Here is a 24246-nt window from a genome sequence, read left to right as displayed (position 1 = left end):
ATATGTGGCCTTTTTTTGGAGTTTTGTTAGGACTTGATCTATAATATTGGGTAATTGGTTCCCTCAGCTGACACATTTACATTTATTGTATATGATATGTGGCCTTTTTTGGTTTGTGACAGGCAGGGGAAGATAGTATTCGTATCGTATGTTGTCGGATGGGGTCTTTTTCAACTTATTTCATCGAAGCAATTTTTTTATTGGTAGGCACTTTAGGCCTTGCTGCCATGGGATTTGAATGGAAATGAGTGGGCAGAGGTTGTCAGTTAAGCTTATGGTTGCTACTTTCTAGCATTATTTTTAACTATCTTTGACAAAAGTGTATCTTTATGATACGTTTCTGCCATCATATACAATCAGAGGTATAGATTTTCGATGATATTTCAACTTGTTATTTCATTCTAGTTGCTCTTTCTTGGGCAATCTCAGTATTGTCAGAGGGGTTTAGTTGAAGATAGACAAATTGGAAATTTGATAGCTATCACAAGTGTTTCTACTAAGCAGGATTTGCTAAATAATGCAAATATAATTTGCATTGGTTGTCCTAAGCATGTTCTGTGCATATGTTCCTTATAAAGTTGTGGCTTGAACCATAATTTGCATTTCAAGCCTTTAAAAGTGAGTGTTACAGAACATGAATTGGGATATTAAAAACACAGTCAAATTTTTATCCAAAATAAAGTTCACGAAATCTCATATGAAGTTAGTAGAGAAAAATGTCATTTTAATAGAGTTTTGGCAAGTTAAGGAATTTGTGCATCCCTATATCTACGAAAATTTCACCGAGAGTTTGATTTTAGTGAGGAGTTTGATGGCATTCACTTGTATTTTTGGAAACCCCTAGTTGACAGAACCACGTAGTAGGAAAAGGACATTTAATTTTTACTCGCATGATGGTAAATCGAATTATACAACAAATAAAATCATATTTATAGTCAGTGGAATATTTTGTGACAGCTAGCAACCTTGTGTGCCCTCTTTAAAAGTGACAATTCATTCTTAAATATGTAACATATGGAAAAACAAAATCTCTAAATACAAAACAAAAAACTTAAAATAATATACAAAAACATGTTCACATAAACAACAACTGCTACATGAATAATGGATAACCTCTATATGACATTGGCTATAACTCATTATCATCCACCCTTGCTTTCAAGAATGTCCATTCACATGTTTCTATTCTTCCACACACTACTATTACTTATCCATATTCAAAACACATAACTAATAGTTTCAAGTGTAACTCAATATCATCCACCGTTGCTTTCAACAATGTCCATTCACATGTCACTATTCTTCTACACACTATTATTTAAAAAATATCTATATTCAGCATACACATAACTAACAATTTCAATTGCAACTCATTATTATCCACCCTTGCTTTCAACAATGCCCATTCACATGTCCCTATTCTTCCACACTCTATGCCTTACGGCGTTTTCTTTGCAACATCTGGTGCAAATGCTAGTTAAAAACAAATTAATTGTCTTACACGCAGTGCGGTGAATGAGCCAACAACGTAATTTATTTTTAGGTAATTTCAATGCGTTAACTATTTTGTTGTGCATTTATTCCATTGCACAAGCTGGCATTGGTGGTTACTGTAGCCCTCTACTTTTGAATTTAATTCCATGACTCCAGCGGTCTCCTGAATAGCGCTGAGACAACGACAGATGTCAGACATAACACAGCTTTTGGTTGTAAAAGTTTTCTGATAAACAATTCCTATAGTGAATATCAACTTCCGTCTCTATAAACGGAGACGGAAAAGTGGGTCTAAACAGTCACTTAAGTATGTTAAGTGAATCTGTAATTTAGATAAAGGTTGTGGGTCAAAATTGACTGGAATTTGGGTAAATTTTTTCAAAATTTTTTATAATTATGGTGGAAATAGATTAGGACCATTAAAACGTGTAAAACACTTAAAATTATGAATTTAAATGACTTTTACTTAGATTAACAAAAATCTTTACCGAAATTTTTCAAAATATAACTAAAATTTCCATAACTTTTAAAACATTAATAACTTTTCCTCTCCCTCAGTCCAGTCGAGTTGACAATTCAAATTTAGCTGTTTCTCAATGAAATTTCCTGGTCCAATATAGCTATTTCCTAGTCAAATATAGCCATTGGAAGATCTGCTCTCCCTATTTAACCTATAGCCATGATCTGGTTCTTCAACTTGCCCTGATGATGAACCACACTCTAAACACGTCAACAAAAATATTACAATGTGATTTCGGCTCAATCAAGTCTTCAAACAAGTGAACCAACAAATTTACGCAAGTCTGGTGCTCCAACGTTCCACAGCTCCAGGGCTCAGGGTGGCTCAAAGGCCTTCTCAGTGTTCACATCAAATCGATTTTCAACACAGGGTAGAGAAATAATATAAGAATTCCAAGAATCCAATCTGTAACGTCAGCCTCAAACAGATTCATGCAGCTTGTCCACTTAACATCCATGCTCGTCCAGTCAACATTCTCCATGCCTTCACACAGCCACTCTTATCAATTTCACGTTGGCTCTAATACCAAAATGGTGCAGCGCTCTCAAATTTGGACCCAAAAAAATTATTAAATTAAATCATACTCTAAAGCTTTAATTAAATCAAAATTCTCAAACCTGATTTCCTCATAAGATTATATGATTATTTATTTAGAGGAGAGAAGTGTAATTTCGTCTATAGAAATTTTTTCTTAAATATTTGGAGGAAGTTGAGAGCTATCTTTTCAATTTCAGCATTTTATCTTAATTTCCCTATCTTTTAATTAATTCTAGAATGACTCACTAATTTTAAAAAATCTTAAATTTTTAATTAAATAATTACATAAAATTAAATATGAGATGCTCCTGCATCACAGATTAATGGTCCAAGGTTTAAAGATATTTAACCAGACTAAAAGCTTACCCCCTCACCATCAATTTTCACTAAATTAACATGATTTTCCTTAAATAACAGTTATAAATTAACTTATAAATAATAAAAATGATCACTATCCTACTACAGATTTAACAACTAAATTATAACACTTTAAAAAAAATCATTTTTATTATAACTAAAACAGCCTGCCAAATTCAGTAAAACTATATTTGAAAAGCTTTTTGGTTTTGGATTTTTCTCAAAATCATGCGCGATACCTTCAAAACATTGTGTAGGAGTTAACTGTTTTAGGAGTCCACAATTATCAGTACTGCTATGCTGCAGCTAGTAGGAATATCAGCCTTAAAATCCTTCATTCCGGGACCTTGACTTGCAGGGAGTTAGATTCTAACTCTTTCTTAAAAGCAGCAGCTTTGCTTGTGATCTGTAATATGAAAATTTAGGAGGGGGATTTTAATTGAAGAAGATGCAATCGAAGATGTACAGTGACAAACGCCCTTTCTTCAGTCTGGAAGTGTTGGGTATCTATGCCTCCTTGCTGGGCCTGCAGAGTAGTTATGCAGTGAACAATGTTCTTGTAGGGAAGGAATTGTCAAAGGGGCTGAACCTTCTGGCTTTCATTGTTTATTCCAACGCGATGGGGGTACTAGTGCTTACACCATTTGCCCTCTTTCTTGAAAAGTACGTATGTGGGCATTGTTTCATTTCATTGGCCTTTCTTTACATATCTGCAGTGCTGAGTATTGTTTTGATTCCTAACGTTTCAAATCCATGGTTTCATCTGAGGAATGCAGGAGAAAGCGGCCAGCAACTGTGAGTTTAACTCTGTTTGGACAGTTCTTTCTGCTGTCTCTTGGGAGGTAAGTTGAGTATTTGAAGTCAACATTCTGCATCCCAATTACTGTTATTGCTATACAAATAGAATTGGGATAAGATTCTCATAAAGATTTTGTTACAGAGTCTGTGGATTTCAAGCGTTCATGCTTATGGGATTAAAGGATACGTCCCCTGCCTTCGCTTCCGCAATGCCCAACTTGGCTCCCGCCATTATTTTCGTGATGGCATGGGCTTTGGGGTTGGTATTCGCATTTCTAACTCATTTGTTCCCCTATCACTCGCTATAAATTTTACCATAAGTTTACAGCTTACAGAAATTAAATATTCTCTACCTTCCCATGAGCTTACAGGTTTCAGAAATTAAACATTTTCTGACTTCCCATGGGCTTACAGGTTTTAGAAATTAAACATTTTCTACCTTCCCATGGATTACAGGTTCTAGAAATTAAACATTCTCTACTATGTGCATGCTAATTTCCAAATTAACACGGTAACAGAAGTAAACTGGAAACATACTCTAGCATTCACTAAAGAGGTAGAAATGATAACAATAGAAAACCCTTGTGGGTTAAATGTGATTGTGAACTGTGTAGCATGGAGAAAGTAGACATTAAGTGCGTTGGCAGCAGATCCAACATTGTGGGAACTCTGGTTTGTGTGACTGGAGCAATGGCAATGAGTTTCCTGCGAGGTCCTGCTTTAAGCCAACTTGGGCCTTCACATTCAGTTTCTGACCCTAATGCACTGCACTCAATGGAAAATATTCTTGTTGGGTTTCTCCGTAAAGAAAATGGAGATTCGGGCAAACAGATTAAAGGGTCTATTTATCTCGTTTCAGCAGTGACTATTTTGTCCACTGCCATGATTCTGCAGGTATTCTCACCTCCTGACATATTAAATTAGTGTCCAATAACCCTTTCTGTTATTTTAACTGTCATACATCCCCACCCAATTTCTACTAAGTCTTTGATTATATAATTTCATGTACAGGCTGAGACAGTGAAGAAGTATCCGGCCCCATTATCCCAATCATCGATTACTGCCATTCTAGGCTCCATTCAAACTGCTGTCCTAATAACGGTTCTGGACAGAGGAATGAAGCCAACATCATGGGTACTAGATAGGAGCGGGATCTTCGCTGTTGTCTTTGCAGTAAGTCTAAATGTTGATCCTCTTTCCCAAGTTTTAAGATCCCCCAATCACGTAATCTGAGAATGAGAATGCAGGACCTTGTTGCTGATTTATTAAGGATTTAATTTCACAGGGAATCACCTGCAATGGACTCGGACTTGCATTGCAATTGTGGTGTATGCAGAAACGAGGGCCTGTATTCGTTTCAATATTCAGCCCTGTGTCTACTGTGTTCTCGGCAATCTTATCATCTTTGTTTCTGGGAGACACACTGCATCTGGGAAGGTAAGTGGTTAGATTTTCAGATTTTCAATGGATATGCAATCTTATTGATTATATACATATCTGGGTTGCAGAGGCAGCTTTAAGTGGCATATGATGCCCAAACTTTTGCTTCAATAAAAAAAAATTCTGTCTCACAGGTTGAAATAATAATATGGTGTTCATGTACTTATTTATTTTGGTGACCAGGAAAGTACTGTGTTTACAAATTAAGAAAATAATTTCACTCAGTGTTTACTTGGCATATTGTAACAGTATGATGGGTGTACTTCTTATATTCGGTGGTCTCTACCTTGTTCTATGGGGCAAATCCAAGGACAGTGTTACCCACATCACAATATCTCCACAGAAGGAAGAGGATCTACAAACCGCAGATGAAGAACAATATGAGCATCCTTCTTCTTCCCAAGTATTGGATGTGAAAGTACCTCTGCTACGCTGACCAATCTTCAAACGAGGGCTTTTGTTTATAATGTCACTAACTAAAAAATATAGTGTGGTGGATATGTAAGACCTCGTTTGTTTTTTGGTTTTGTAGACAACACACATGTTTGACCTCTGGGTGAAGTATTCATACATATGCATGTAAGAGCTTGCTAGCTCTTCTGACAATTCCATTAAAAATTATCTTGATAAACAAGTGCTAATATAGCTACATAGAAAGTGCTCACCAGTGACAGTGGTAGTTGAGAAATCCGTAGGTAGCTAATAAATTGTTATCAAAGAATTGAGATGTAAAATAACTATATTTAAACTTGGTAATTTATATTTTATAAATAAAATTTTTTTTATTAGAGTTATATAAATTAAATGGCTGTTAAATGTGAATAAACATCAAAACATTTACTTCACATTCCTAAAATAAAAAAAATCACAAAACTAATTAAATTATAATTTTATTTTAAATTATTATTATTATCAATTATAATTTTTAATTTTTTTTTTTTTTAACAAAATTCTTAATCATGGAAATTTATTCTCATTTTATTATGGAGATTTCTCATTTGTAAATAGGTTTTGTTACAGTACCATGACTTATCAATCCCCATGCAAAAACCATAACTCACTTAATATGACATTTATTGGTATGCCATTTTTTAATTAAAAGAGATAAAATGTCATAATTATTTTGGAAATAAATCTCAATCTTTGATTTGTGTATACTACTAAGAATACTCTAAAATATTCATCCACTTAATAACTATTGATAATTAAATTCAAATTCTGGAATATCTATTCCAAAATAGACATACTTATCAACATAAATATAACATTAAAAATATAAGAGATATACAAATTGTTGAAATAGTGAATATATTTTAGATAAGATAAACTTGAAAGCTTACTAGCTAGAATGCAAATTGCAGTAGTAAATGTCTTTGACTTATACTTTCGTCCTATTGTTGACCATGTGCATGGAACACTTTGTTGTAATCTTAGAAAGCCAAATAAAAAAGTTACTAAATAATAGTTAACAAACAAATCAATAGTAAGACATATGTAAAGCAAAAATGTCACTAAATAATATTTTATAAACAAATCAACGGTAAAACACAAATATAAACCCAAAAAACCACTAAATAATAGTTGATAGAGAAACTAATAGTAAGACATAAAAGTAAAACAAAACAGTGGTTGAAATTAATGATAAATCAAATAGCTAACATACACATCAATAGTCATGGGTCTTGCCAACTTTTAATGATAAAATCAAATAGCTAACATACAAATCAATGGTCATCGGTCATGCCAACTTATGGTTGCTCGCTTGCCCACAAATCAAGTCATTATGTCATGCCATGTTTCGTCTTAGCTTTGCTTGTGTCACAAGTCTATTGTGCAGGGTTGAAATTTGCATTTATCTTTACCCGTGAGACAAAAAAAATTTACATTTTGGGTCTTAATGCCTTTCGTCAAGGAATGCTATGTTTAAAATTTTGTCCTTCAAGAATGATGTTTTAATAATAAATTAACCTTTTGCCAATAAAGGTTTGATTAAAATATTATCCTTCAATAACATAGTTATGTTAAAAAAATTCACATATTTTCATAGGGAAGCAAACAAAATGACCATAACACAGAAATGAGAATCTTGGTTTGAAATTGCATGGAACACTCACAATAAAACATCTGGAACCTTGAAATCAAATGTCCTTAACCTAGACATGACATAGCATTTGTATACATGATATATGCCTAAGGAGATCTTATGGGGCATATAAGATGATCAACATAGTAAAATTGTAGAATATTATTAATAGGAACTCAAAAGTAGATTAATTAATTTGGTATATGTTATGATTTACTTAATCTAATATATACTATTGGATCTAAAGATAAAGTATATATTTACCAGTATATATTTTAGTATTGTTTTGGATCATGAGATATACACTAATATTAACAAGATTGAATGCATAGTATCTAAACCTTTTAAAAATTAAAAGGCTAAACTTATAACAAACAGACATCGCAGATCCCTTAACATTGTCTTATAGGATTATGTTATGGTTTCCTCCTTCATTATTACATTCTGAGAGAGAAAACATAGTATTTATGAAATTTAGTAGGAAGTAGCAAAAGGACCTAAGTGTAGTTTCCCTTGCCCCATCTACTAAAGGATGAAGCGACATGATCACCCTATTCAAAAATCATAGCCAAAAGTATTAATAGAAAGTATCGATATAGTAACGATTGTGGATTAAAAATCCACTCTCCCACTCATGTATATATACCCCATTCCTCTACTCTGAAGGCTCCTCCCCTAGCTAACCATCATACTCCTTTTCCTTTCAAAAGAGGGAAGATGAATTTGAGTTGATATGTAGAAGAAGAGGATATGAGCATGGGAATTTAAAACATCATCCTTTAAAGAAAAATTAATAATAACACAATGAAAAGCGATCACAAAGAATTGAGGAAACTAACAACTCCATTCCAAGATCAATAAGATGAATGAACTTAAGTCTCCAAAAATAGAAAGAACAAACCAACCTAGTAGTGGATGGCTTACATGGAAAGAAGCTTCAACCAAAATTTACTAGGAGAAATTTTAGGAAATTAAATTTCACCAATGGGCTAATTCCATCACATTTTCCAAAAAAATCACTAATGTAATTTTTTTCTAAGATGATAGGCCCAAATTCTATAGGATAAATGTGTTTTAGTTTGTAAAGGAACCTAATTTTCTCAAAGCTATATCAAATCATTACAAACTTCGATATTTTAACAAAATTATACCCAAAACTTTCATGGTTGACATTTTAAGAAACACCATGTTTCCATCTTAAGTGTGAAGTGTTAACTGTTCAAGTTGCACACTCGACTTTGGAAGATTATAGGAGTAAAATCGTTCCAACGCTCAACACACTTGTCATCCCTCTTTTTTTTTTTTGGAGACAACTCACTAAAACAACATGTTCCCATGCTCAACAGTTAACATTTACTTCATAGATCCAACGACGACAGTATTAATTAATGACACAACTAGAATTAATTCTTCTAATTGGATTAATTATGCACTTTATTTTGTTACGACAAAATAACGAATTAATCACACGACAATTTCTTCACAATAAAATGCAGCGGAAAATAAAAATGTTAAAAAATTAGAAATATAAAGCACACACACAAAATATATGACACCGTTATTTTTAGACAATTGTCCTCGAAAAAATCCAATGTGGGAAAACTAGTGCAGTAGATGAGGGTTTTATTACTATGCAGCAGCGAAAATTATGAGTACAATTTGGATGCTTAATATAGCAATCCAATATGAGATAAATACTGGAAAAATATTTGTGAGACCAATACCTCAACACCACCTCAACACCACAATTGATTTTGCTATGAAATATGGCAAAACTGGGTTACACGAAATTCCCTTGCGTGAACCTTTACGTTGCCTTTTCACAAGCTAATTCACACTGCCTCTGGAAAACGCTGAATCCTACTACCTGTCTCTACCCTTGGGAGTGGGTCGCTTGGCCTCATGGAATTTATCTCGGCCCTCAACAACTAAATCAACTCCTCCTCTAGTTGAATTGAAATCTCATTTGAAGCCCCCCTGCGACGCCCTTGCATAGCTTCCTGAGGAAAATTTGTCCCTTTCATCAGACTCTTCTGGATTTGGATTCCACCTCAAGAAATATGCTACTGATCTCCCTCTTGCTCCTGCTTCCTTTTGGGTCGAATTCTTCCGGTTGAATGTTGCTCTCTAGAAAATCGATCTGCCATGGAAACTCGCTCTCAAGTATGTTTTTCTCCAACCCCATCAACCTCCTCTTATAATCTCGTGTTGGCTCACCAACAACCATAATTAAATTGTCATTAATGGCTAAGATCATATCTAAGTTAATCCATTTGAGTTTCTAGAGAAATATCACCTTTCTTAATTAATTCCTGTTAATTAATCATTTTTCCTAAGTTAGACTTAGGAAATATTTAATTACTGACTAATTAACTTAATTGAGCCATCTCTAGGTGTTTTATCCTAAAACGTTTTTTTGGTTCTAGAGATCTAGTGTTCCTTAGCGTCTCTAATCAAAGTCGAGACTATAACCCCTGCCTAATGCTACCCAACCATTAAAAACTAACAAAAATTTCCTTTGAATATTGTATGCTTTTTAAAACCCTTATAATACTTTACAATAATTGACAACTTCAAGTGTCTAAAAAAGCTTCCTTTAAAGGTGCAACTAGGTTCAAAGTAGAATGAACAGTCACAACTTAACAAGCGATGAACAATGAATCCTAAACTTCGAACCCTTAACAACTTGAGAAGAGAGTTATTTATACAATAATGAAACTAAGAAAATATCCTAAAACTGATTAAGATTTATTCTAGGAAAGGAAAGATCTTCATGCAAGAAGATAGGGGCAGCTATTGAACTGCTTCTTGCTGTCCCTTTTATTTAGGTTGTGTTGGCTTATTGAACTGCTTCTTGCTGTCCCTTTTATTTAGGTTGTGTTGGCTTTATTGTCTGATATTTTGCCCTTTAAACTGCTTGATTGTTTGTATCCTTTACGCTGGTTGACTCCTTCATTTGATCTTTCATCTGATACTTTTTAACCTCTGTGAATATCCTTTGACCCTACTGAGTAACCTTTACTGTGTTCTTTTTACCTTTACTGTGCATTTTAGGTTTTTACTGTGTTTTTCAATACTAAATCCTTTTAGATTTTATGTCACATGGTAAAGTAATTTGATATGATCTTCATATTTGTCTTTTAACTGTATGCAGGCTTTTTCTTTGTAAACAGTGGGCCCGAGCATAAATGTATGTAGGTTCAGAGAACCGAGATAAGGGTTGCCCTTTTATAAAAATATAACCAATTATAATAAAATTAGAATAGAATCAACTATTAAAAAATGACGAAGAAATATATGGTTCCATTTCGCTTTAACACACTCTAGTGGGACGGATTCTCACCTCTAGACAATTTTATGTATGTTAAAGGGAACACATAACAATTCATTTAAGTCAGTTGCATCTTTATGTTTTACAAATATATTTGAATTCCTCAGCCTCCTAGAACCTGCAGTTGTCCTAATCTAGGATCACATCCCTAACTACCTCCATCATTTTTTTTTTGTGCATAAATCCCTCAGGACCCTTCCATTTTTTATCTTATGGGTCATCTGGAGAGCATGTAATGCACTAATCTTTGATTCCTCCCAGCCTTCTGTCTATAGAACCAACTCTTTGATCATGGCCTACTTTAAAGAATTTTCTCCTGAGCCCTTCCCTTCTCCTCGCCCTTCTCGCTCCTCCTTTGCTATTTGGTCTTCCTTTCCAGTTGGATTCTTTGACGAAGCTAGTTCCTTTGGGTCATGTGGCTGTAGAATGATCATTTATTTAGAGCCTGATCACCTCTTCATATTCCTTTGGTTTGGTGGAAAGGGTTCGGATGCTAGGGCCGAGTTTCTTGCCTTATGAGGCACTCTCTATTGTGCTTCATGGATTGGATTGACAAGCATTGCCATCTTTGGGGACTCTAAAGTTATTATCGAATGGGCCAACAATCGATGTAAACTTCAGAATCCAAATCTTCTCTCCTAGCAATAGCGGATCAAAACTCTATCTCAATCATTCCTTCAGATTTCCTTCTCTCACATCTATCGTGAGCACAATAAGGAAGCTAAAATTTTGTCCAAAAGTGGATGTTCTACCTCGCTGGGCTCGATCCACTTCCAGGAATTCATCTCAGTCTCTCTTCTTCACTTGGGACAGATCACTTACTAACTCTTCTCCTGATCCATTTTTGAGTTGGGCCTCCTGCTTTTTGGCCCTTAGCATTTTTTATTTTTGCGGCTTTCTCTTGATGTTGCTTTCTGCTACATGTTTACTGCAGGATTATTTCCTTTTTGTTCATACATTGGATGTGGATTTGGTTATTTCATTACATCAATAGCTCTGTTGTTATGGATAATCTTCATGTCTTTGTTTCTACTTTCTGCTATTGTTGTTACTTTTAGGAGGATGCATATATGTTGCTTAGGCTGCACCTGAGGAATTTCACAAAAGAGCGTCTATTATCCAATGGGAAGGATGACTCTTGTAATTTGTTATTCATCTTTTAGATGCATAATTAGTTAGTTAAAATCTAGAGAAATGCACAGGCTTTTAAGAAAGGCCTAGTCTATTAGGTGATGCCCAACCCAATGGTCAAATCAAATTTAAGGTTCCTCAGATTTTATGTGGATAAACTTTTGAAAATATAGGAACCCATTCAAAATTTAAGTAGAAGGCATATCCCTCATAATAAACACTTTCTAATTGAAAAAACTACAAAAGGACTATTTTTCCTAGTGATTTAAAAAAATGTCATCAAATTTAAGTAATCTTCTTAAATTTGAAGAAGGTTTATGTAGTATACCTAAGGTACATTATAAGAATATTATATATTGCACTAAATAAATATCATGTAATAATTGTTCTATAACTAATCAGTGTTACATACTAATGATTATATTACATAATAATTGTCATATGACTACTGTTACCTAATACTTATTTATTAAATTATGATCATAAATGTAATAACATATCTTAAGTATATTACATTTTTTGAAATAATAAAAATTTAACTAATGGTTACTAACATTTGTTTTTTTTGGAAGTCAAATGTTCAAATCTAAAAGGGGTTTTCCATATTTACATTTATTTTGTAGAGCCAAAATGATTGAAATAATTTCTTTATAATCTATTTATTATTTATTATTAATATTTTTTAAATGCTACATATTAATTTTATATAAAGAATTGAAAGAATTGCACACCTCCCTTTTATTATTTTTATTAGGAATTCTTGTTAAGAAATAATTGTTTTTTTTTTTACTTTATATATATATATATATATATATATATATATATATAGATAGATATATATATATATATATATTCTTTCATATATATAATAGTATGGATATTTAAATAGTTTATCTAAATCTGATATTGAAATATTTTCAACGAGTATAAAAATTATACATCTTCCACATTTAAAACTAGAAATATATTTATTTTCTAGACTTTTAATTATTTTATTTTTAAAAATTGATATAAATTTTATTATTTCACATTAACATCTAAATATTTTATTTATAATTGAGTGTAAGACTAAAATATTTTTACATCTTCTAAGGTGTAATCAGATATATATATTCATTCACCGCACTGCATTGTAATCAAATAGGGTCCATTGCACAAGCTGACATCCTTGGGTGCTGTAGCCCTGTACTTTTGAATTTAATTCCGGTCTAAACAGTCACGTAAGTATATTAAGTGAATCTGTAATCTAGATAAAGGTTGTGGCTCAAAATTGGTTGGAATCTGGGCAAATTATTTTCAAAAAATCTTATAGTTATGGTGGAAATAGGTTCAGGACCATTAAAAACGCCTATAACACTTAAAATTATGAATTTAAATGACTTTTACTTAGATTTACCGAAAAGGAGTTGTCTTTAAAGAGACTTTTTGGAAGCTTTTCCGGTGGGTTTTTCCGGTCAAAATCCGGCAGCAATTTATTGAAATCGCAAGTTTGATAGCTAATTTCTGTACAATCAAAGCATCCCAAGGTTTTTCAGGGTGCTGAATCCAAATATGCAGTTAAAAATCCATTTTAAATAATACAAATCAAGATTTAATCTCAATTTTTCCCGCCGGATTCCATCACTAGAATCTCCAAAAAGTCGTACTAAAGACAACTCCTTTATAGAAATCCCTACCGAAATTTTTCAAAATATAACTAAAATTTCCATAACTTTTAAAACATTAATAACTTTTCCTCTCCCCGGGTCAAGTGGAGTTGACAAGTCAAATTTAGCCGTTTATCAGTCAAATTTTCCGGTCCAATATAGCTGTTTCCTAGTCAAATATAGCCGTTGGAAAATCTGCTCTCTCTGTTTAACCTGCTGCATTTACAAAACTGTTTCATACCAGACACGGATTACTCCTTACAGGTTGGGTAATCTTCCTCCACCATACATTGGTCAATAAGCAAAGCTTGTGCTCCTACCTATAACGCTGGCGCAGGTCCTCAAACAGGTGACCCAACAAATTTACGCAGGTCTGGTGCTCCAACGTTCCACAGCTCCAGGGCTTAGGATGGCTCAATGGCCTGCTCAGTGTTCACATCAAATCGATTTTCAACACAGGGTAGAGAAATAATATATGAATTCCAAGAATCCAATCTGTAACGTCAGCCTCAAACAGATTCATGCAGCTTGTCCACTTAACATACATGCTCGTGCAGTCAACATTCTCCATGCCTTCACACAGCCACTCTCATCAATTTCACGTTGGCTCTAATACCAAAATGGTGCAGCGCTGTCAAATTTGGATTAAATCATACTTAAAGCTTTAATTAAATCAAAACTCTTAAACTTGATTTTTTAAAAAGATTATCCGACTATTTATTGAGAAGTCTATCCAATCTCTTCCGGAGAAATTTCTTCCTAAATATTGGTGGAAGTTGAGAGCTATCTTCTCAATTTTAGGATTCTATCCTAATTTCTCTATCTCTTAAGGATTCTATCCTAATTTCTCTATCTCTTAATTAATTCTAGAATGACTCATTAATTCTAGAAAATCTTAAATTTTTTGATTAAATAATTACATAAAATTAAATATGAGATGTTCCTACATCAGAAATTGATGGTCCAAGGTTTAGAGATATTTAGCCAGACTAAAAGCTTGGCCCTCACCACCAATTATTACTGAATTGACATGATTTTTCTTAAATAACAATAATAAATTTACTTATGAATAACAAAAATGATCAAGATCCCACTACAAATTTGACAACTAAATTATAACACTTAAAAAACAATCATTTTTATTATAACTAAAACAGCCTGCCAAATTCAGTGAAGCTATTTGAAAAGCTTTTTGCTTTTGGTTTTTTCTCAAAATCATGCGTGATACCTTGAAAACGATGTGTAGGAGTTAACTGTTTTAGGAGTCCAAAATTATCAGTATTGCTATGCTGCAGCTAGTAGGAATATCAGCCCTTAAAATCCTTCATTCCGGGAACTTAGGAATATCAGCCCTAAAAAGAAGCAGCTTTGCTTGTGATCTGTAATGTGAAAATTTAGGAGGGGGGAATTGAATTGAAGAAGATGCAATCGAAGATGTACAGTGACAAACGCCCTTTCTTCAGTCTGGAAGTGTTGGGTATCTATGCCTCCTTGCTGGGCCTGCAGAGTAGTTATGCAGTGAATAATGTTCTTGTAGGGAAGGAATTGTCAAAGGGGCTGAACCCTCTGGCTTTCATTGTTTATTCCAACGCGATGGGGGCACTAGTGCTTACACCATTTGCCCTCTTTCTTGAAAAGTATGTATGTGGGCATTGTTTCATGTCACTGGCCTTTCTTTACATATCTGCAGTGCTGAGTATTGTTTTGATTCCTAACATTTCAAATCCATGGTTTCATCTGAGGAATGCAGGAGAAAGCGGCCAACAACTGTGAGTTTAACTCTGTTTGGACAGTTCTTTCTGCTGTCTCTTGGGAGGTAGGTTGAGTATTTGAAGTCAACATTCTGCATCCCAATTACTGTTATTGCTATATAAATAGAATTGTTATACGATTCTCATAAAGATTTTGTTACAGAGTCTGTGGATTTCAAGCGTTCAAGCTTATGGGATTAAAGGATACGTCCCCTGCCTTCGCTTCCGCAATGCCCAACTTGGTTCCCGCCATTATTTTCGTTATGGCATGGGCTTTAGGGTTGGTATTCGCATTTCTAACTCATTTGTTCCCCTATCACTCGCTATGAATTTTACCATAAGTTTACAGCTTACAGAAATTAAACATTCTCTACCTTCCCATGAGCTTACAGGTTTCAGAAATTAAACATTTTCTGACTTCCCATGAGCTTACAGGTTTTAGAAATTAAACATTCTCTACCTTCCCATGGATTACAGGTTTTAGAAATTAAAAATTCTCTACTATGTGCATGCTAATTTCCAAATTAACACGGTAACAGAACTAAACTGGAAACATACTCTAGCATTCACTAAAGAGGTAGAAATGATAACAATAGAAAACCCTTGTGGGTTAAATGTGATTGTGAACTGTGTAGCATGGAGAAAGTAGACATTAGGTGCGTTGGCAGCAGATCCAAAATTGTGGGAACTCTAGTTTGTGTGAGTGGAGCAATGGCAATGAGTTTCCTGCGAGGTCCTGCTTTAAGCCAACTTGGGCTTTCACATTCAGTTTCTGACCCTAATGCACTGCACTCAATGGAAAATATCCTTGTTGGATTTCTCCGTGAAGAAAATGGAGATTCGGGCAAACAGATTAAAGGGTGTATTTATCTCGTTTCAGCAGTGATTATTTTATCCACTGCCATGATTTTGCAGGTATTCTCACCTCCTGACATATTAAATTAATGTCCAATAACCCTTTCTGTTATTTGACCTGTCATAGATCCCCACCCAATTTGTACTAAGTCTTTGATTATATAATTTCATTTACAGGCTGAGACAGTGAAGAAGTATCCGGCCCCATTATCCCAATCATCGATTACTGCCATTCTAGGCTCCATTCAAACTGCTGTCCTAATAACGGTTCTGGACAGAGGAATGAAGCCAACATCATGGGTACTAGATAGGAGCGTGATCTTCGCTTTTGTATTTGCAGTAAGTCTACATGTTGATCCTCTTTCCCAAGTTTTTACATCCCCCAATCACGTAATCTGAGAATGAGAATGCAGGACCTTGTTGCTGATTTATTAAGGATTTAATTTCACAGGGAATCATCCGCAATGGACTCGGACTTGCATTGCAATTCTGGTGTATGCAGAAACGAGGGCCTCTATTCGTTTCAATATTCAGCCCAGTGTCTACTGTGTTCTCGGCAATCTTATCATCTTTGTTTCTGGGAGACACACTGCATCTGGGAAGGTAAGTGGTTAGATTTTCAGATTTTCAATGGATATGCAATCTTATTGATTATATACATATCTGGGTTGCAGAGGCAGCTTTAAGTGGCATATGATGCCAAAACTTTTGCTTCAGTAAAAAAACTTCTGCCTCACAGGTTGAAATAATAATATGATGTTCATATACTTATTTATTTTGGTGACCAGGAAAGTACTGTGTTTACAAATTAAGAAAATAATTTCACTCAGTGTTGACTTGGCATATTGTAACAGTATGATGGGTGTACTTCTTATATTCGGTGGTCTCTACCTTGTTCTATGGGGCAAATCCAAGGACAGTGTTACCCACATCACAACATCTCCACAGAAGGAAGAGGATCTACACACCGCAGATGAACATTATGAGCATCCTTCTTCTTCCCAAGTATTGGATGTGAAAGTACCTCTGCTACGCTGACCAATCTCCAAATGAGGGCTTTTGTTTATAATGTCACTAACTAAAAAATATAGTGGGGTGGATATGTAAGACCTCGTTTGTATTTTTGGTTTTGTATACAACACACATGTTTGACCTCGGGGTGAAGTATTCATGCATATGCTTGTAAGAGCTTGCTAGCTCTCGAAAAGTTTGGTTATTTTGACAATTCCATTAAAAATTATCTTGATAAACAAATGCTAATATAGCTACATAGAAAGTGGTCACCAGTGACAGTGGTGGTTGAGAAATTTGTAGGTAGCTAATAAATTGTTATCAAAGAATTGAGATGTAAAATAATTACATTGAAATCTAGGAAGTTATATTTTTTCAGAAGAAAAAGCGATATATTTATATTGAGGCAATATAAGCAAAAACCCTGTTAGGTACATATAGTGGAAACCTGTGGTTCCCTGAGTCTGAGACAAGAGCATGCGATAGAAAACTATAGATGGACAAATTTTACAGATTTTGAAAGGTGCAATTAAAAAGCACAAACACATTGGACCACCCACTCGTAATTTATATTTTATAAATTAAAAAAAAACTTACTAAAGTTATATAAATTAAATGGCTGTTAAATATGAATAAACATCAATTTAAAATAAACATCAAAACATTTACTTCACATTGCTAAAATTAAAAAAATCACAAAACTAATTAAATTATAATTTTATTTTAAATTATTATTATTATCAATTATATATATATATATATATATATATATATATATATATATATATATAGATATATAACAAAATCCTTAACCATGGAAATTTACTCTCATTTTATATGGAGATTTCTCATTTGTAAATAGGTTTTGTTACAATACCATGCCTTATCAATCCCCCATGCCAAAAAAACCATAACTCACTTAATATGACATTTATTGGTATGCCATTTTTTACGTAAAAGAGATAAAATGTCATAATTATTTTGGAGATAAATCTCAATCTTTGATTTGTGTATGCTACTAAGAATACTCTAAAATATTCATCCACTTAATAACTATTGACAATTAAATTCAAATTCTGGAATATCTATTCCAAAATAGACATACTTATCAACATAAATATAACATTAAAAATATAAGAGATATACAAATTGTTGAAATAGTGAATATATTTTAGATAAGATAAACTTGAAAGCTTACTAGCTAGAATGCAAATTGCAGTAGTAAATGTCTTTGACTTATACTTTCGTCCCATTGTTGACCATGTGCATGGAACACTTTGTTGTAATCTTAGAAAGCCAAATAAAAAAGTTACTAAATAATAGTTAACAAACAAATCCATAGTAAGACATAAATGTAAAACAAAAATGTCACTAAATAATATTTTATAAACAAATCAATGGTAAAACACAAATGTAAACTCAAAAAACTACTAAATAATAGTTGATAGAGAAACTAATAGTAAAACAAAATAGTGGTTGAAATTAATGATAAATCAAATAGCTAACATACAAATCAATAGTCATGGGTCATGCCAACCTTTAATGATAAAATCAAATAGCTAACATACAAATCAATAGTCATGGGTCATGCCAATGTTATGGTTGCTCGCTTGCCCACAAATCAAGCCATTATGTCATGCCATGTTTCGTCTTAGCTTTGCTTGTGTCACAAGTCTATTGTGTAGGGTTGAAATTTGGATCTCTCTTTACCCGTGAGACAGATTTTTTTACATTTTGGGTCTTAATGCTTTTCTTCAAGGAATGTTATGTTTAAAATTTTGTACTTCAAGAATGATGTTTTAATAATAAATTAACCTTTTTCCAATAAAGGTTTGATTAAAATATTATCCTTAAATAACATAGTTATGTTAAAAAATTCACATATTTTCATAGGGAAGCAAACAAAATGACCATAATACACAAATGAGAATCTTGGTTTGAAATTGCATGGAACACTCACAATAAAACATCTGGAACCTTGAAATCAAATGTCTTTAACCTAGACATGACATAGCATTTGTATATATGATATATGCCTAAGGAGATCTTATGGGGCATATAAGATGATCAACATAGTAAAATTGTTGAATATTATTAATAGGAACTCAAAAGTAGATTAATTAATTTGGTATATGCTATGATTTACTTAATCTAATATATACTATTGGATCTAGAGATAAAGTATATATTTACCAGTATATATTTTAGTATTGTTTTGGATCATGAGATATACACTAATATTAACAAGATTGAATGCATAGTATCTAAACCTTTTAAAAATTAAAAGGCTAAACTTATAACAAACAGACATCGCAGATCCCTTAACATTGTCTTATAGGATTATGTTATGGTTTCCTCCTTCATTATTACATTCTGAGAGAGAAAACATAGTATTTATGAAATTTAGTAGGAAGTAGCAAAAGGACCTAGTGTAGTTTCCTTTGCCCCATCTACTAAAGGATGAAGCGACACGATCACCCCTATTCAAATTTCATAGCCAAAAGTATTAATAGAAAATATCGATATAGTAAGGATTGTGGATTAAAAATCCACTCTCCCACTCATGTATAAATACCCCATTCCTCTACTCTGAAGGCTCCTCCCCTAGCTAACCATCATACTCCTTTTCCTTTCAAAAGAGGGAAGATGAATTTGAGTTGATATGTAGAAGAAGAGGATATGAGCACGGGAATTTAAAACATCATCCTTTAAAGAAAAATTAATAATAACACAATGAAAAACGATCACAAAGAATTGAGGAAACTAACAACTCCATTCCAAGATCAATAGGATGAATGAACTTAAGTCTCCAAAAATAGAAAGAACAAACCAACCTAGTAGTGGATGGCTTACATGGAAAGAAGCTTCAACCAAAATTTACTAGGAGAAATTTCAGGAAATTAAATTTCACCAATGGACTAATTCCATCACATTTTCCAAAAAAATCACTAATGTAATTTTTTCTAAGATGATAGGCCCAAATTCTATAGGATAAATGTGTTTTAGTTTGTGAAGGAACCTAATTTTCTCAAAGTTATATCAAATCATTACAAACTTCGATATTTTAACAAAATTATACCCAAAACTTTCATGGTTGACATTTTAAGAAACACCATATTTCCAGTTTGTTCAAAATTTCCCATGTTTATCAATAAACTAAAGAAATTCTGATAAGAAATGAGGGTTTTGGACTCTTGAGAAAAATATGGTATATAAAATATGAAGGATGAAAATTTTTCTCTGAGTGTAAACCCCTTGGCTAATCCCCTAATATGCAAATTGTAAAATGTTTGGTGAACTTTTTGTAATAATTTATATAGTCTCCTATAAAAATTTTCTTGTTTTTGAGATAAAAATAATTTTATCCTACAAAATTGGGCAAAACCTTCTATAAAAAAAAAGAAAATTATTTTCTTCTTAGCAAAAGCATGAAAATTTAGCTCATTTACAAAATTTTCCCCAAATTTAAAAAAAAAATGAAAAGAAACACTCTAGTAAAACAAAGTGATTTCAAACTTCCTCCAAATATTATATAACTCAAACATTTTTCAATTAAAAAACATCTCATATATTCTTTTTAGATAAATATACCCCCAAAAAAAAAATTAATTTATTTGTATTGTAAAATTGTTATATTTGCTATATAGACTCTAAAATAATTATACATCTGATATTTACTTTTTTATAATATGTAAAAATAAAATAATTCAAAATACATAATTCATTAACTAATTAATAAAGTAACTTTTCTTTCTCTTTTTTTTTTAATCTAGAAGAATCGGTAACTGGTGAGAGTTATCCTGAACAGACCCAGGATCAAATCTAACTAGCTGCCGCTATATACCTAGGCTACGTGCAACCAATTGCAAGCCGCACAATTGCAGGAAACTTATGCCTCAACAAGAGCCGAGACGTCCGATATGGGGTCGCCTATTCTTTTAGCCAAGACACAACAGATCATATATATACTCAATGAGATTTGAACCCTCATCTCGCGGGTTACACCCCGAAAACTTTTAACCACAAAGAGAATATTGATTTATAAGCTCTATATAAACGATCTCTACCCATAAAACAAAACGTATCATATAAACACTTTATGAATATAGTGTCGGGTGAAACGAGGAGTTGTGGGTTGTCGTAGTGAAACGGTGGGTCGCGGGCCCTTGTATGCTGACCGATAGGCACGATAGGCCGTGTTGAGGTGAACTGTGGCACGACAGGTTGCTGTAGACTGAATGGTGATACGACATGTGGTAGGACGATGCACAAATTTGCAGAAGTGTGCAGGTAGTTCAGAAGTTGCACGATTTTGTAAATTGTGAAGTTTTGTAAAATTGTAATTGCGAAATTATTATTGAGTGGGCAGGCTTAATTTGGGAGTTTCCATTCCCATTTTTGATATGTGTACATTATTTATTTATGATTTATTCTACTGCATAAAGAAGATAATTGATTGAAGATAATAAGAAGTAAATTTTGTTGTATGATAATATTTAGAAGAAAATTAGATAAGTGTTGAGTAGGCATAGTCTGTAAGCTTAAGTAGTGGGAAGCGTCGGGGTGAGGCACTGTCAAAATCTTTTGTTTCCCACTACTTAAACCTACGAGCTACGCCTACTCTAGGGTACTACAAATATGGCCAATGACATCTAACCGTAGACTCCAGGTTACTGCAAATATGGACAAAGACATCCATATCCCTGTTGGGCATCTTGTCACGCTATTTTGTTTAAAGATACACAATAATACCATCAGTACTTACTTGCAGCTGACTATTAAGATCATTGATACAATTCGATGCATTTTAATTCAAGCACGTACAATAAATTAATGAATCACAACCCTGTGAAATTAAATAGATGGCCAAGGAGTATTCATTTATTCAAATATATGCATAGCATGTCTATTATTTATTATTGTCCATACAGTATGTCGAGCATAGTCGAGCGTGTCTCAACCTTGTGACTTATGTGTGCACCAACTTCCCAAGTGGCCATATGGTGCAACTCTGATGTATCAATGGTAGATGGTCATCATGTGGTTCCCCAATTTGAGCAGTGGAGATTAAACAACCAGATCCAATGGGTTTGGGGAAATGTGGTAGACTACCCCCTTCGAATTCAATTTCCTCACTCCATTCATTTGTCCTCTGACATGTTTTCTCTGTTCTAAATCTCGTATCCACTTTGTTTGCTTGACCCTGATACACCCTTTTTGTATGCTACAATTACCATGCGTTGATCCTCTAACCCCATTCCCCACAAACTATATTTGTTTTGAAAGATATTCCATTAATCAAGATTGATGTTAAGAGCATTTTATATTATAAGCATTTGCATTAAGTGTGAAGTGTTAACTATTCAAGTTGCACACTAGACTTTGGAAGATTATAGGAGTAAAATCGTTCCAACGCTCAACACACTTGTCATCCCCTTTTTTTTTTGGAGCCAACTCACTAAAACGACATGTTCTCATGCTCGAAAGTTAACATTTACTTCATAGATCCAACGGCGACAGTATTAATTAATGACACAACTAGAATTAATTCTTCTAATTGGATTAATTATGCACTTTATTTTGTTACGACAAAATAACGAATTAATCATACGACAATTTCTTCACAATAAAATGCAGTGGAAAATAAAAATGTTAAAAAATTAGAAATATAAAGCACACACACAAAATATATGACACTGTTATTTTTAGAAAATTGTCCTCGAAAAAATCCAATGCGGGAAAACTAGTGCAGTAGATGAGGGTTTTATTACTATGCAACAACAAAAATTCTGAGTACAATTTGGATGCTTAATATAGCAATCCAATATGAGATAAATACTAGAAAAATATTTGTGAGGCCAATACCTCAACACCACAATTTATTTTGCTATGAGATATGGCAAAACTGGGTTACATGAAATTCCCTTGCGTGAACCTTTACACTGCCTTTTCACAGGCTAATTCACACTGCCTCTGGAAAACGCTGAATCCTACTACCTGTCTCTACCCTTGGGAGTGAGTCGCTTGGCCTCATGGAATTTATCTCGACCCTCAACAACTAAATCAACTCCTCCTCTAGTTGAATTGAACTCTCATCTGAAGCCCCCCTGTGACGCCCTTGCATAGCTTCCTGAGGAAAATTCATCCCTCTCATCAGACTCTTCTGGATTTGGATTCCCCCTCAAGAAATATGCTATGGATCTCCCTCTTGCTCCTACTTCCTTTTGGGTCGAATTATTCCAGTTGAATATTGCTCTCTAGAAAATCGATCTGCCATCGAAACTCACTCTCAAGTATGTTTTTTTCCAACCCCATCGACCTCCTCTTATAATCTCATGTTGGCTCACCAACAACCATGATTAAATTATCATTAATGGCTAAGATCATATCTAAGTCAATCCATTTGAGTTTCTAGAGAAATATCACCTTTCTCAATTAATTCCTGTTAATTAATCATTTTTTCTAAGTTAGACTTAGGAAATATTTGATTACTGACTAATTAACTTAATTGAGCCATCTCTAGGTGTTTTCTCCTAAAACGTTTTTTTGGTTCTAGAGATCTAGTGTCCCTTAGCCTCTCTAATCAAAGTCGAGACTATAACCCCTGTCTAATGCTACCCAACCATAAAAAAACTAACAAAAATTTCCTTTGAATATTGTATGCTTTTTAAAACCCTTATAATACTTTATAGTGATTGACCCTGCATAATCTTTGTTTATGCAAAGATAATTTTCGACTTTTCTGGCGAATTCACACTACGAGCTATACTCATATCATTTAACATGTGTGATTATTATTTCTACTTCCCATTTTCCTTTCTCAGCACTATATTAACTCATGGGATTGTTTTTTGACTTGGCGAGTAACAACAATAAATTGTTTGACTAGATTATCTGGATATAGCTGAATGCAACTCTCTTCATTTTTCTCACACAAGTGTGGACTTGCGCATGCGATGAGTCTATATTTTCTTTTATCCATATTTGGAAATTGGTGGCTTATAACCACCATACAAATCTGTGGCATAACTCTTGTACTTATGTATTGAAACCTCTTAGTGTCTTTTGAATGATTGAATATGGTGATTCACTATTTGTTGAATTATATATAAATATATATATATATCCAATCCTTTTGGACATATTACGTTATTTAATAAATTATACTGCCTGTTTTATTTATTTGTAGTTAATGGATGAAGTAATTTCCTTAACAAGTATTTATTTTAACAATTTTATCTATGTATATTTATAGAACCTGTTGTACCTCTGAGATAGTAGTAGGTCAGCTA

At 33.4% G+C, this 24246-nt stretch overlaps 2 protein-coding genes across 2 annotated transcripts; both read left to right on the top strand.

Moving 5' to 3' along the window:
* The first annotated feature begins 3157 nt into the window (after positions 1–3157).
* Positions 3158–5696, top strand: LOC149184786 (WAT1-related protein At5g47470-like). Its single transcript, XM_089417704.1, has 7 exons — positions 3158–3571; positions 3685–3750; positions 3849–3965; positions 4321–4600; positions 4718–4879; positions 4992–5143; positions 5396–5696. The coding sequence occupies exons 1-7, from the start codon at positions 3357–3359 to the stop codon at positions 5580–5582; spliced, it is 1179 nt and encodes a 392-aa protein (XP_089273830.1). The 5' UTR covers positions 3158–3356; the 3' UTR covers positions 5583–5696.
* Positions 5697–14620: 8924 nt separating this feature from the next.
* LOC149184785 (WAT1-related protein At5g47470-like) lies at positions 14621–17208 on the top strand. Its single transcript, XM_089417705.1, has 7 exons — positions 14621–14974; positions 15088–15153; positions 15252–15368; positions 15724–16003; positions 16121–16282; positions 16395–16546; positions 16798–17208. Exons 1-7 carry the CDS (start codon positions 14760–14762, stop codon positions 16979–16981), a joined length of 1176 nt encoding a protein of 391 aa, XP_089273831.1. The 5' UTR covers positions 14621–14759; the 3' UTR covers positions 16982–17208.
* Positions 17209–24246: the final 7038 nt, after the last annotated feature.

This window comes from Pinus tabuliformis, chromosome 3_2, assembly GCF_031772625.1.
Source record: "Pinus tabuliformis cultivar Carrire ecotype Pingquan chromosome 3_2, CPIR1, whole genome shotgun sequence".
NCBI classification, from domain to species: domain Eukaryota; kingdom Viridiplantae; phylum Streptophyta; class Pinopsida; order Pinales; family Pinaceae; genus Pinus; species Pinus tabuliformis.
The sequence above is the reverse complement of the archived record's forward strand: the minus strand, read 5'-3'. Positions and strand labels throughout refer to the sequence as shown.